Here is a 15390-nt window from a genome sequence, read left to right as displayed (position 1 = left end):
CCTTCTCTTTTTTTTTATATATATATATATATATATATATATATATATATATATGTAACCTACCCACCTGACTTCAAGTGGGTAGGTTAGATATATACGTATTGGTTTTTTTTTTATTTAATGTTATGTTTTTATTAAATTTTAGTATTAGATTTTATACTTTATATTATATAACTAAATAAAAAATAATCTAACCCAATACAGTTTATGCATAAGATTGTAGAATTGGTAGATTGACAAGGGTAAACATAACATTTTTTTTCTCCCTTGAGTTTTTTCATTAAATTTGGCTAGTGAAAAAGATAGTGTGGGAACAATTCTAACATTATTTTGTGGGATTAATTATTCTAATAGTATAATGAAGATGCTGAAAAGTCTTCCACAATCTATATATTATTTTTTAGATTTCATATTTTTTTTAATCCAAGCTATAATGACAACGGTGGATAATAAACTAGTAATTTTATAACAAGCTTGATTCTCTATGATGAGTGATCCTGGCCGTTAACAATGTGTTTGGCAAGGAGATGTTGTGGTTTTTTGTTAAATGTATGATATCTTTTAAACACAAACTATACTTTAAAAAACTATAAAAACATATTTTTTATTAAAAAAAACACAAATTGCTTTCTATCCAAACACACACTAATAAATGAAGCGCAGATGTAGAGGCGAAACCCGACCTGAACTTACCTGACCTTTTCACCAAGTGGGCTGCCCGCACTTATCTCATCTTTTCACCAAGTGGGCTGGGCTTCCAGTTTGATTAGCGAAGGAAGGATCATAGTATGAAGTTCCACACTTGTCTCAGCTTTTCACCAAGTGGGCTGGGCTTCCGGTTTGATTATCGAAGGAAGGCTCATGGTATGAGGTTACAGGGTAATATAGATTAGAAATACTGGGCCTCTGCTGGGCCTAGTGTGATCGAGGCAATGGGTGTTTCCAGAGACGTGGAAATTATTTAACATGTGTGCACTCACACCTAACTTTGCCTACAAATTGGATGGTCGTTGACCAATCACACGTACGGAAATTTATCATCAATAACAATTCATATCGTTTTCGGATTTTCTAAACCTGCATAGTCGTTGTCGTTGCATCGTATTATTGGTTCTCCCTGTCCTATCCCTGACACCACCCACGTTGTCCCACTGGCCCGGCCCCACATTATTGTCTACCGGAATGATTTGGGGGATCCACTTATTTTCCCATTTTGAAGTTCAATCCGTTTTTCTTGTTTCCTTTCTCGATATTCTTGTTTGTTTGGCGAAGAGACGGGTCCAGTCTATGTCCGGACATTTGAGTCCATATGGACTGATTGAGATATCTTCTTTTTCGTCCTCGCTGGATCCCCCCCAACTTGTCCTGACTGACTTGGATGAATTCGGTAGTATTTGTTATCTTCCTTTATTTTTTATTTAAAAATATATTGAAATGATTTTTAAAAAAAATTAATATGAATAAACCAGTAAAAAAACTAATCTAAAATAATAAAAAATCAAATTTTGCTAAAAAACACATTGCAGCAGCGTAGATGAAAGTGCCTTGCAAGGAAAGACATCTGACTTTTCATTTAAACAGTGCGTAGATAAAACCACAAAATGCACGTTTTGTTTTAGCTTTTAGAATCACGTGTACTAGATCAGCAATTGTTTCCGTGGAGCACTCGTTTCATTTAAAAAATAGATAAAAAGCTGATCATGTAAGAAACCTGGTTTTTACTCTACTTCTCTTTTCTAGTTAGAAAAAAATCAAGAACAAGACCAGTCACCTATAAGCATGGATGATTTTTAGCTTTTTGGGCCAGGATCCTAACATAAATCTGTTGGAAGTTTATTTCAACCTAAGTTAGTTGTTAGAATATTTACCTTGTTTTGTAATATGTTAATGTAAATTATTTTTAAATATAAAAAATGTTTTAAATCTCATGATGGTCATGTCGGAACCATGAGCATTCGGTATGCTAACCACTAAAAACAATAAATAGATAAAGAGTAATTATATATTTTAATTTTCAAAAAAATATATATAAATAATTAATTATCAACAACAATTCAAGTATAATATATTTATATAGATCATATTATACAATAAAGGATATATATGGATATTTACATGACGGACAACCAAATTCGACTATTGAGAGACACCTTACACGTCTCCAGAATAACACGGAAATTACCTACTCGTTGAACATAAAAAATATATGCAAATAACTTTTAAATATAAAATAAAAAAATAATATCTTTACTATTTTTTTAATTACATATTATATCTATATAAATTTTATCGGTATAATATTTTATAATTTTTGTCTAAAACTATAATAAAAATCTTATATCATTTAACTTTTTTTATAATTACTATACAGTCCTACATTTTCAGAGTTTTGAAAATGTTCAACTTGAACACTCAAGTCAGATTTTCAAGACAAAATAACAAAAAATTAAATTTGACAATGACAATAAAGAAAGAAGAGAGATGTTGTTTTTGTGATACATCATATCACAATACGTCATATCACAATACGCCATTTATTATAAGGTATTGCGCTTTTTTTCATGTGTGTTATAGATTGAGTTTTGTGATTTATTTTTTATGTTATTTTTTTAATTTTATGATTTTTATTATAAGTGAATATAGTTTTTTTTTAATTAATATTTTTTTATAATTTTATTATTTAACATTATATTAATTATGAATCATATTTACTAACTAATCTTCGTACATTATTTTTATTTATTTTTTATTGGATTATTCTAATCTCATGACATAAATTATATATTCAATATGTTATAACATGTTGACTCGTTATATTTTTTATTAATTTTTTTAATTTTATATTTAATATTAAGTTGATTGAAATTAAAATTTTATAATTTATTTTAATTTGTTATCATAATCTTAATTACGCTATGAATTTAATAGGTCAATTTAATTTGATATGAATCAATTAAATTTATTAGTTTTTAAATATATTTTTTTATAAGTTTTGCCTTGAGTAAAATTATTTTTTATTGGCTTTTTAAGTTATATTCAACCCATCAAATCAACTAAGTCATATTATTTCAATATTTTTATAATTAATTTTATTACTACAAAAACATTAATAATGATCGGATATTTATTCTCATGTTTTTTTTTTTAAATCAGAACCAGAACACAGTGCTACCCAACATTCCAGTACCCCATTACTCTCTTTGATTCTTTTGAATTTCAACTCATATGAAATTCACTCGCTGGTTTTTATCCTCACACTGGCACCCGTGAAATGTGTTAAAAATTGCGAAATAAAATGTTTTTTTTTGTTTAAAAATGTATCAGTTTTTCTTGATATTTTTTTTTATTTTTGATATCATAAAATCAAAACCTTATAAAATATTAAAAAATATAAAATTAATACTTTCCTAAACAAAAAATATTTTTTGAAAGTACTTAAAAAAAAAAAAAAAAAAGATCTCCCAAGCACAACCAAAGTCCAAGCGAAATTCTACTCCAAAGAGACGATACCCCTCCCCCTTGTTTTTAAACAGATTCAGATTCAACCAGACCTCAGTGGAATTGACCGGCCAAGAAAACCTCACCGTTGAGGGGAAAAAACCTAAAAACAAGGAAAACATTAATCTCCCGTTACCACCGCGACACCAAAAAACTGTTTGCAAACGTGCTAGGAGCAGTGTTTTTTTTTTAAATTATTTCTTCAAAAAACAGTATAAAAATCAATAACTACCAGTCCACCACGGTTGCCAAACACCACAGCGTCGTGACACAGTCCGCATCACCACGCTGGATCGTGAATTTGTGACCACCTCACGGTCCGTTCTTCGCGTCCCCTATCTCTTTTTCCGGTGTCTTAAAATCTTAAAATCCCAGCAACATCCTCACCTCGATTCCCCTATATTCTCTCCTCTCCTTTCAGTTATAACTTTCAAGCAACCAACCGCAGCACCAGTATCTCTCTAAAAAATAAAAAGAAAAGTAAAAATGGACGACGTTTTTTTCTCCCTTCACTCTCCATCTCCTCGAACCAACAGCGATGATGCTTCTTCGTCATCACCTCCGCTCCGAACACCAAAGATCTTCGACCGTTACTTTTCCTCCTCACCATCCTCCTCCGACTCCGACGATGATCTACAGTCCTCCAATGCCGATCCCTCCCTGGAAGCCTCCACTAAACGCCTAGATTACATGATCCAGTTCCTCGACCGAAAACTCTCCAATAACAACAGTAATAGTAGCTCTAACAACAACGAAAGTGTTTCCCACAGACACAAAACTCCGGCTTTACCAGAATTCATTGGCAAAGGAGGGGGAACCGGAATTTTCCGCATCCCAGTTCGAGCTGCGGTTCACCCAGACCGTCCACCAAGTCTTGAAATTCGGCCACATCCGTTGAGAGAATCTCAAACCGGTCGGTTTTTGAGGACGATTGTAACTACCGAGACGCAAGTATGGGGTGGGAGAGAAAACGGCGCTGTTCAGGTCTGGGAATTGAAGGAAATGTACGGCGGGAGTGATGAAACGGCGCCGTTCAAGGAGTCCGTGGCGTCGAATTGGGGTTCGGGCGTTACGTGTTTGGTCGGTGATGAAGGGAGTCGAGTTGTTTGGAGTGGACATAGAGATGGTAGAATTCGTTGTTGGAAAATGGATACAGGTCCAGGGTTGGATCGAAGTCGTGTCAAGGAGGTCTTGTCTTGGATGGCACATCGCGGGCCAGTCATGACCATGATCATGACTTGTTATGGTAGGTCAGTTCTCACTGGTTTAAAATTATGGATTGATGTTTTTCTTATTGTTGTATTTTGATTGAATTTTATTTTGTGTTTTGATTCCAGGGGATTTATGGTCGGGATCAGAAGGGGGGGTTATTAAGATATGGCCTTGGGAAGATCTGGAAAGGGCCTTTTCATTTACCGCAGAAGAGAGGCATATGGCCTCACTGTCAGTGGAGAGGTCATATATTGATATAAGGAACCAAGTGACCATGAATGGATTCAGCAATGTATTGAATTCCGACGTTAGATACTTGCTTTCTGATAATTCTAGGGCTAAAGTCTGGAGTGCTGGGTTCCTGTCGTTCGCATTGTGGTATGTGTTTATTTGACTTTATTTTTGCTTGATAAGTAGCTAGAAGTATCTAATTATGATTTTTTCTAAGTTTGCTCTCTCATTGGTCTTACGGTAGTTTAGAAACTTCACTACGATGGTATGGTTTTTAAAATGTTGAATATGCTTTGAAACTGGTTTTAGAAGTTCTAGTCAAATACATAATGTCTTAAAAATGACATGGTTTGACACTTGTATACGGGAAAAATATTAACACTTGATCCGTAGAAAAAAACAAAGAATGAAAATAACGCATCATGTTTTGATCAATGTTTATCTTGATATGGTCTCTTTTTTCCAATATTAGAACTATAGCTTGAAAATTTCTGTCTGTGTTTATTCACAAGAAACTTACGGATCCTAGGGCTTGTGCATTATCTCATGGCATCGTTTTGGTGTCACACCCCTCTCCTAATTACTTTGGTAATGCATCTTAGTTAGTATCTTTAATTGTATTCACTTTAGAATTGTGCTTTTAGTTAGCTAAGTAAACCAACCTCTCTAATTGCTTCTTATTGTTACCTAAACAATTAAATTTCTCAACCAAACATGTATTTATAAGCATACGCACCCTGATGTCCAGTAAACAAACTTATATGACATCTTGTTGTCTTGCTGTCCAGTAAATAAACTAACATGACATCTTGTTGTCCTGTCTTGATCATTCACTTATATTTTACATCTTCATATGTAGCATATAGGTGGCCACAATTTCATTTAAAGAAAGCTTTACTCTTTTCACATATCATGTGCAGTTATATCAACACAATATTTGGGCTAAAACATAGCTTTTTAAAAGATCACATCATACTTCGATCTTTCACAATCACACGCTTATTTAGCAACTATCATATGAAGTTTCCATTGAAAACTAAGGTTATACATTTATATTCTGAAAATCCAGCAAACATTTAAAGAAATTCTTCATGCATAAAAGCATCTAAAACAATAGGATTTGTACGTACTTATCAATGTAATCACTCACCTTAAGCTTTAGCCCATTTTCCCTTACTTTCTTTCCTTTCCTTTTATAACCTCACAATCTATCTTTGGTTTGTTTCCTAACAATTCTATCGAATCTAAGCCCTAATACTTCACAATTTGTTCTTGGAATTTATGGTTTGGTAGTGTTAGTTTGTAGGATAGTGTTTAGCTCTCTCTTAGGTTCAAGAAATGGAAGAAAAAGATGTAGTTAGTCCTGAAAATTTTGAAGGAAAGCACATCTCTACCTTCCTTTTGACACCTCATAAGCATGGCATGCCAAAACTTGTCCTCTTTCACCTTCTTAATCATGCAAAACTTATCCTAATTCACCTAGTTAAGTTAGTAATTGCATTTTGAACCTTCTTTTCTTTAGTTCTTTGACTTTTGTCCCCTAATTTTCTCTAATCTTACATTATTCTAAAGAAACCATCAATTACAGTCAAATGCAAATTTTGGGGTGTTACAATTGGAACTTCGTCAGCCCTTTTGGCACCTTGTTCTCTATGTTCATGTTGGCTGTATGCAGTGTGAATGGAGAATGGCCTTGAGAGTAGCCAAATAGAATACAAATCTGAGGTGTTTCTACCAATGATAGAATTCAGAGAGTAAGATGAAATGATGTCGACTTTCTCAGTTCTCTGTAGAGACAGAGCTAGTATGAAGAATTTCTTTTTGCTGTGTAGCCAGGACCTTGTTCAGCTACCAAACTGAAACCCTACAGCAATCCTGAAATAATACATTCTCCTCGAATCCTTCTTCCTATCTGGAGTGGGATTTTGCATTTAGCTATGTTGTCATAAAACTTCAAATTGCATGGCTATCTGTTAACAAACTAGAATTGCTACATCTACTTCCTGAGGTGGGCATTGCTTGTCTTCTTTAAGTTCCAACTAATGATTCTTCAATCTTATTTTTGCATGTAACTTTGTCATTTCTGTGGTGTTTGCATTCTTATGCGAATAGAAGTGACAAATCAATTTACTTTAACAACTTAACAAAACTTCAATACCAAATAAGTGACTAGTTGCAGTGGTTGCTAGGTGTTGAGAATAGGATACCATGCAAGGGAGACATGGTGTCTTGTCAGCTAAAAGGCAGACAGAGAAGAGGCACACTGGATGTATTATTTTGACTCTTTTCTCATGATTCTGTTTCCTGATTTAGTAGGAACTGATGGTTTCACCCAGTCTTCATTGTGTTTTGGGGATCTTTCCTTTTTAGTTACTTTGGGTAGCACCGATTTAGTTGGATATGGGGACCTATGTCAGTTTCTTTCTTTGTTTATTTATTTTTGGGTTGGAGAGGAGTTGGATATTTTATTTTTCATTAAGATTTCTTATGTTTTACTAATTAAGGTTGAATTACGGGGAGACATCTATTTTGCAGGGATGCACACACTAGGGAGTTGCTGAAAATGTTCAATATAGATGGTCAGATTGAAAGACTGGACATGTTGTCAGGACAGGACTTAACCTTTGAAGATGATATCAAGATGAAAATTGTTGCTGGTTCAAAGAAAGAGAAAATGCAAACTTCATTCGGTTTCCTTCAGCGTTCACGTAATGCTATAATGGGAGCGGCTGATGCTGTTCGTCGAGTGGCTGTAAAAGGTGGATTTGGAGATGATAATAGGAGAACGGAAGCGCTAATTATAACAACAGATGGAATGATTTGGACTGGGTGTGCAAATGGCTCGCTTGTGCAATGGGATGGAAATGGCAATCGTTTGCAAGATTTCCAGTATCATCCTGTTGCTGTTCAGTGCTTGTGTACATTTGGTTTGCAAATATGGGTTGGTTATGCAAGTGGCACTGTTCAGGTGTTAGACCTTGAGGGTAATCTGCTTGGAGGATGGGTGGCTCACAGCAGTCAAGTAATAAAAATGGCTGTTGGGGGTAGCTATGTTTTTACTCTGGCTAATCATGGCGGTATACGTGGATGGAATGTCATGTCTCCAGGACCCCTTGACGGCATACTGCGTTCAGAGTTAGCTGGAAAAGAATTTTTGTATACAAGGATAGAGAATTTAAAAATATTGGCTGGTACATGGAATGTAGCACAAGGAAGAGCTTTGCAAGACTCACTTGTGTCCTGGTTAGGTTCTGCTGCTGGGGATGTTGACATTGTTGTTGTTGGGTTGCAAGAAGTTGAGATGGGTGCTGGTGTTCTTGCAATGTCTGCAGCTAAGGAAACTGTAAGACATCTCCATTATTAAACTTGGCTAGTATGTTATTAAAGAGTTTTTGTTTGCGTGGCCCTCAAAATTTTTTTCTGCGTGCTACTGAAGGGACCTTTTCTCTCCTAATCAATTTACAGAAATGACATTGAGAACTCTAATAGCTTGGTCGAGTTTTTTTGCTTTTTTGTTTTGTTTCAAGATATAATAAAACAGCTGTTGCAGGTGATATAATGATGGTGTTAAGTTGTTTTTATGGGTTGAATATCTTTGAAAAAGTTAATAATTTTAGTCTCAGCTTTAATAATAGTTGGAAACTTTGGAAAAGTACATGATGGAATGAATAAAATGCATTAATATGCTGGTTGGGCAATGAATAAAATGCATGACAGATGTTCACTGTGAACATGCTTTAGGATAGGGCAATGTGGGGTGATTTGCTAGGCGGCCATCACAATGAAAGTTGTCTATATTATTTTTGATATGCTGGTTGTAAATGACTTTTCCTCAAATAAATGAAAGCAAGGATAATTGGAATGAAAGCAATGCTGTTAAACTTCTTATATCAACATTCTCTTTTATGATTATGCTTATATTATAATTACCCTTGCTTTTCTTCTCTCACCTATTTTGCTGTCTCATGCTATTTTTTTTTTCCTTTCAACTGCAGGTTGGACTGGAGGGCAGTTCTGCTGGGCAATGGTGGCTGGATACGATTGGCAAAACATTGGATGAAGGGTCAACATTTGAACGTGCTGGTTCTAGGCAGCTAGCAGGCTTGCTGATTGCCATGTGGTCAGTATCTATGGATTATGATAAAAATATGAAATTAGGCCTTTAGTGTTTATCATCAATGGATGTTTGTATGGCTGGATAAAATTGATGATTTCATTGTTATAAATCATATTTCAAGTGAGTTCATCATGTTAGATCGGCATATCTGCATGTATAAAAGAAATGTGCTCGCTAGAAGGCTATTATTATAGGATTGGAATATGAGCCCTTTTCATTTTTCCTTTTTATGTTTACCCTTTTATTTCTTTGGGTTTATTTCTTTGGTTGTGGTGAAGGGTGTATGCAGTGAGGCTGCTTAATTTGGTCCTGAAATGGAATCCACATAATAACTTGATTCAATTTAATTGTATTGTCAGCCCTCTGTAACTTTATGTTCCAGTTCTAGCTTAGGCATGTGCAACTTTTCTATTAAATCTCATTCCTCTCAGCTCTTGATAGCTATCTTGGTTCTGATAATTGAATAATTGCATGGCAGGGTTAGAAATAATCTTAAAGCTCATGTCGGGGATGTTGATGCTGCTGCAGTTCCGTGCGGCTTTGGGCGTGCAATTGGTAATAAGGTATGCCTTTCCATGTTTTGCTTTCTACCAACTCTGCCCCTGCATTATTTTCAGGAACTGTCTTTGTCTTTGCCTGATGAAAGTTACCTGTTTAAATCTTAATAATTAAATTAAATACAACTTAATGTATAATTAGAAGTTTTAGTGGATCGACCTCCACTTACATTATTTTATTTTATTTTATCTCTTAACATTTTCAAAAAGAAATTGTTTGTAAGAATCACAAAACATCTGCATTGTAAAAAAGAATTCATGAATACAAAGAAAAATATAACCTCCTTTCTTATAATAATGTAAATGCACCCCACTTAATATAAAAATTATAAGTACTCGTTAGTATAAGAAAATAAATATGTCAACAAAACAAATCCCATGTGACAAAATAAAAGTAATAAATACAAAAAAATAAATAAATGAACAGATCGAGATCTTTCTCTAATCACGTGATTATAAACCATCGGAATACTCAAGAAAAGCTTGTTTTCTCAAATTCTCTCCAATCACCAATGACCATGGGACCTGCAAAACTGCAATGGATGACAATTAACATTGACAAGGAACATTATCTGTGAATGAGCTGGACATGTAGAGATAAACCATCACATTATTCAAGGAAGAAATTTTGATATATATAGCTACTAGTACGGCTGCTGAGGTTTTATAGTTTATAGGTTCTCTGTTAATACAGAATTAATGGCAGCATAACAGGCAACAACTACACAGTAGTGGAAATTACTCTGCTTCCCGTTCTCCATGTGTTCTATTACCATATCCCATGCCCAAATGATTGTTTATTCTTTCTGTGGAGCAATTACAGTTTTGCCTGTTCTGCCCGTGCATTATTTTCAGGAACTGTGTTTGTCTTTGCCTGATTAAAGTTACCTGTTTAAAGGGGGAAAAAAAATATTTTTTCACTTATCAATTGGATATCTTGGATTCAAGTTGTAACAACCTCACAAATCTTTTCTTTACACTGCTTTGCTTTTTATTAGCATGCCTTCTCGAACTATTCTTTTTATTGGTGTGGCTAATTGTTGACTGTGCAGGGTGCTGTTGGTTTGAGGATTAGGGTATATGACCGGGTAATGTGCTTCATTAATTGTCACTTTGCAGCACATTTAGAAGCAGTCAATCGTCGCAATGCTGATTTTGACCATGTATATCGGACAATGACCTTTGTCCGACCATCTAACTTCAATGCTGCAGCCGGTATGGTATCATACCTGCTCTTGTCTTGCTTGAGTGTCTGCTATTTATTTTGACTTGTTTATAGAACTGCATTGCCATTGCTCCTTTCTTTTGCAGCTGGCACTTCATCTGCAGTCCAAATTCCTCGTGGTGCCAACGTATGTATATGCATCTAATGATGAGCAGCTAGGTTGACTTTATGTTGCGTTCTATATATGTTTTCATTTACTTGGCATGCACGTTTAGGTTATGGGTGGTCACTCTCCCGAAGGAATACCCGAGTTATCAGAGGCAGACATGGTCATATTTCTTGGCGATTTTAATTATCGGCTTGATGGTATATCTTATGACGAAGCAAGGGATTTTGTGTCTCAGAGAAGCTTTGATTGGCTTAGAGAAAAGGACCAGCTCCGAACAGAAATGGGAGTTGGAAAAGTGTTCCAAGGAATGCGCGAAGCAGTTATTAGATTTCCTCCCACATACAAGTTTGAAAAGCACCAACCTGGTTTAGCAGGTATGCTTGCTGTACATTATGGAGATTTCTGGGTCAACTCACTTGGATTATTGAGGCAGGAATTGGTTGCTAATTGATCTCCTTTGGATGTTTCGTTAAGTATATGATTTGTGTAGGTAACCATGAGTAATAAATCAGATTGAGAACCCCTTGGGAGAGAGGGGGGTATCAATAGGCTACAGTATCTTTTTCCTCCTTTTATGTTATGGATAGTCAGAAGTTCCATAACTTTTAACTGCTGTAACTACCTGCAGGGTATGATTCAGGTGAAAAGAAGCGCATCCCTGCCTGGTGTGACAGGGTACTATATCGTGATAGCCGGTCAGCTCATGTATCTGAATGCTGCTTAGACTGCCCTGTTGTTTCTTTGATATCTCAGTAAGTTTTCTTGGTAAGGTTTTCTGATGTGTACAGGGAATAAAGATATACCTGCTAGAAGATAAATTTGCGTTGATTAACTAAGACTCATCCTTTGCCTAGACAATGTCTGCATTTACCCGAGCATTAGCTAGTTTGTCCACTTGCATCATAGGGAAATAATATCACTTTAGGGAAAAGTACATGCCCGGCCGCGTGCGTCCACATACACATGTCTATAACTTGCTATCTATTGTATAGGTATGATGCTTGCATGGATGTAACCGACAGTGATCACAAGCCTGTTCGTTGCATATTCAGTGTTGATATTGCTCGAGTTGATGAGTCTGTGAGGAGACAAGAGTTTGGAGACATTATGAAATCAAGTGTGGAAATTAGATGCATAATTGATAAACTAAGAAAGATTCCAGAAACTATTGTCAGCACAAACAACATAATCCTTCAAAACCAGGATACAACAATTTTGCGCATCACAAATAAATGTGGGCAAAATGATGCCTTGTTCGAAATTATTTGTGAAGGCCAGTCTATAATTGATGAGAATGGACAAGCATCAGATCATCATCCAAGAGGTTCCTATGGCTTTCCGCAATGGCTTGAGGTAAGTTCCCTGCTTCACAGAAAAATATACTCTAATAACTTTAATTGTTCCTTTTACCCGTTATTTGGGCCATTTTGCTGGATACCAGATCATATTGATCTTGATCTTTCAAAAAAAATAAGGGAGACCGTAAAAATGTCCACCTCGTTTATAAACAACAGAGCCTTGACCCCAAACTAATTGGGATCGGCTGGATGGATTCTGCTGTACCATTCCGTGCTATCATAAACCAAACCTGCCTATGAGGCTCAAAGGAGGAGCTTGTCCTCCTCAACATTGAATTTGAGTCTAATTTGTTTATAATGGATTGGTTATTGATCAGTGCCAGTGAAAATAAGGGGCGGTGCGGTAAAGATAAATCCAATTGCTTGCACACACAGCACTAATGACCATTCGATTTCACTTGATAAGCACGCCCTTATACCTATTATAGGTGATCAAGAGAACCGCTTTGAGCATTTCAAAATTTGTGCAATTTGAATCAGGTCACTCCAGCAGCTGGTATAATTAAACCAGGCCATATTGCCGAGGTGTCAATTCATCTTGAAGATTTCCCCACTTTGGAAGTCTTTCTTGATGGTGTCCCTCAAAATTCATGGTGTGAAGACACCAGAGACAAGGAAGCTATATTGGTGGTGAAAGTTCGTGGAACTTGCAACACAAATGAGACAAGAAACCACCGGATACGTGTGCGCCACTGCTGTTCATCGCAAACAGCACAACTTGACCCAAGACCTAATGGCTCGGAGCAAGTCCAAGGAAATCTTCTTCACCGGGCTGATTACCAACATCTTAGCAGTTCCTATGATGTGGTCAGCCACCTGCGTAACTTGCGGAGTCCATAAATGGAAATCATTTGCAGTTGTTGAATGGCAAAGCACCGACGAGTTGTTCTCCCTTCTCCATTTTTTACAATCTTCTTCGTGTAAATAACATAAGCCTTCTTGCTTTCATTGCTTTTACAAGTTGAGTGCTTGTAAATAGTTTTTTCTTTCAGTTTGATCCAATGCTAATTTTTTGTCTCTTCAGTTTTTGAGGCGAGTCTGAATATTTGCGTTGTTCTTCTTTTTAATTTAGTTCTCAATTGAAAAAGATCAATATGAGGCATCGTTCTTGAATAAATGATGCGTGGATCAATTTCAATGGGCCTGTAGTTTTACTTGCAAATCTAAAAGCGCTGGAGCTCCATATAATAATAAAATACCCATCTTGCTATTGGATTGATCTTCACATTCAGGGAGAACCATCTCTTCTGAAAAAGATACAGAAAATAAGTTTTATTTATTTATTTTTTCCCCAGATAATGCCACGGCAAACCACACACATATATGCAAGCATATTTGATGAGATCATCCAATTCATTCTTGTCTACAACCCCATCATGGTAGGCATCGGCATGGTGGAGCCCACAGGAGGTTCTAAAGGCAGGGATCTCTGCACCCAGACGACTGAAGGCTTACTTTAGCTCTTTCTTGCTGAGAAGACCGTCCTTGTTGATATCGGACACCATGAAAATTGTCCTCAACTGCTCTTTAGTTGGCTGAGAAACAGGTAGTTTAGGCTCGCGTGATTTGCATTTCTTGACTTCAAACCCCATGGTCCCGATGGAATAATAAGAGATTAACTTAATTTGAACGTACAAGATGTTTTCACGCTACGATTTTTGCAAGTTAATTTGAAAGAAAGGCTTTCACACACGCACACACACGCACACACGTACGTCTCGAGTAATCAATCAATCAATTCAATAGTACAGTCCATGCACACCGACTTATCTCCATGCAATATTCCATATAAAAAAATGCTCTACTTTACACAAATAATTAATGCGTGCAACTTTACAGATATGTTCTGATCTTTGATCCTGTTATTCTGGACCACATATACGCTTCTATATATTTCCCTATTCCTGTTCATGTCTCAACCTATGGGAGAGATGCAAGCTTAAGATTAGTTAATTAGAGGAAATAAGTGAAGATGAGTCCGAAGCTTTGAACTCAGCTAATGAGGAAGCAAAAGTTATTGAAAGCAGAGGTTCCGGCGTAAAAAAATTGTAGTGAGTTTCAAAATAAAAAAAATCAAATAAAAACCATAGAGATCATACATAATTCTTAGAGATATAAAAAACATACAATATAAGAAATAAGTCTTAAAGAAGTTAAGGTTATTGAAAGCAAAGGTCCATCACCTCAGGCCTGCCACCAGAAATAGCAGTTTTAATGTGAGAAATGGAGAGGGAGAGGAGAGGAGAGGAGAGAGATATTAGCATACCTGATAGTGGCACCAATGATGAAAATACCAGGCCGCTGATCTGAACCATCCAACTCTACAAGCAACTGCCATTACAAGCATTACATTCAATCCATACAAACAGGAAACGAGTTGATATATATCGAGTAGAGAAAAACGCATGTTTCATTCAGGAAATGTTATTGCAGGTTGTTGACCTAGTTTAAAAGCCGCTCGACAACCCACCCCCTTCTTTTCCACGAGTTGTCGTAAAAGCATCCACCTACATAAAACAAAATGAATTAATTGGTGATGCGTGTAAACTGGTCCAAACATCCATATTAATTTAAAAAAAAAAAAATCAATTGCAAAGTACAACAAACTTAATGGATCTCAGATTACCCAGAAGAACACGATGTTCAGAAAGCCTCATCAGCGAGAAAACCCATTATGAGTACTTTAGAGGTCATTAAATTTTAATCTCACAAATTAAAGTCAAATAGATCAATTAAAGAGGAAAGAATAATACAAACATGGGGTACTTTGGAATTTCCAATGAACACAAAATTCTGAGTTCAGTACTAGAGTAAGGAAAATGCCAAATATTTCAATCTTCTATCTTTCCAATATAGATATCCATCATATCAAATTAAATAACAACTGATGAATTTAACAAAGATAGCAGAGCCACAAACCTAATCAAAGAAGATTTTGCATGGCAAGCATGCTCTTGCACGACAGAACAATGTCCGAACTGTCAGGTTGGTTGTCATTTTTATGTAAGGCACCAACCATTCACCATTAATTATTGGTAGCCATCATTATTGAATGAGTTAGAGTTGGTGGCCACCAATATTGA

General features: G+C 35.8%; 1 protein-coding gene across 1 annotated transcript; it reads left to right on the top strand.

Moving 5' to 3' along the window:
- The first annotated feature begins 3644 nt into the window (after positions 1 to 3644).
- On the top strand, positions 3645 to 13424 carry LOC105115465 (type II inositol 1,4,5-trisphosphate 5-phosphatase FRA3-like). Its single transcript, XM_011012392.1, has 11 exons — positions 3645 to 4744; positions 4836 to 5088; positions 7477 to 8284; positions 8937 to 9061; positions 9537 to 9621; positions 10668 to 10830; positions 10927 to 10967; positions 11056 to 11323; positions 11578 to 11701; positions 11942 to 12302; positions 12788 to 13424. Exons 1-11 carry the CDS (start codon positions 3985 to 3987, stop codon positions 13145 to 13147), a joined length of 3348 nt encoding a protein of 1115 aa, XP_011010694.1. The 5' UTR covers positions 3645 to 3984; the 3' UTR covers positions 13148 to 13424.
- Positions 13425 to 15390: the final 1966 nt, after the last annotated feature.

Source organism: Populus euphratica, unplaced genomic scaffold (assembly GCF_000495115.2).
Source record: "Populus euphratica unplaced genomic scaffold, PopEup_1.0 scaffold1.1, whole genome shotgun sequence".
Classification (NCBI taxonomy): Eukaryota; Viridiplantae; Streptophyta; class Magnoliopsida; order Malpighiales; family Salicaceae; genus Populus; species Populus euphratica.
Note: the sequence above shows the minus strand (reverse complement) of the source record. Positions and strands in the feature narration are given on the sequence as shown.

What these genes read in the sequence shown, in the direction of transcription:
- LOC105115465 (XM_011012392.1), top strand. Translation starts at nt 3,985, where the DNA reads ATGGACGACGTTTTTTTCTCCCTTCACTCTCCATCTCCTCGAACCAAC. An exon ending in TTCCTGTCGTTCGCATTGTG is followed by an intron (nt 5,089 to 7,476) that starts GTATGTGTTTAT and finishes TCTATTTTGCAG; the next exon opens with GGATGCACACACTAGGGAGT. An exon ending in TGTCTGCAGCTAAGGAAACT is followed by an intron (nt 8,285 to 8,936) that starts GTAAGACATCTC and finishes TTTCAACTGCAG; the next exon opens with GTTGGACTGGAGGGCAGTTC.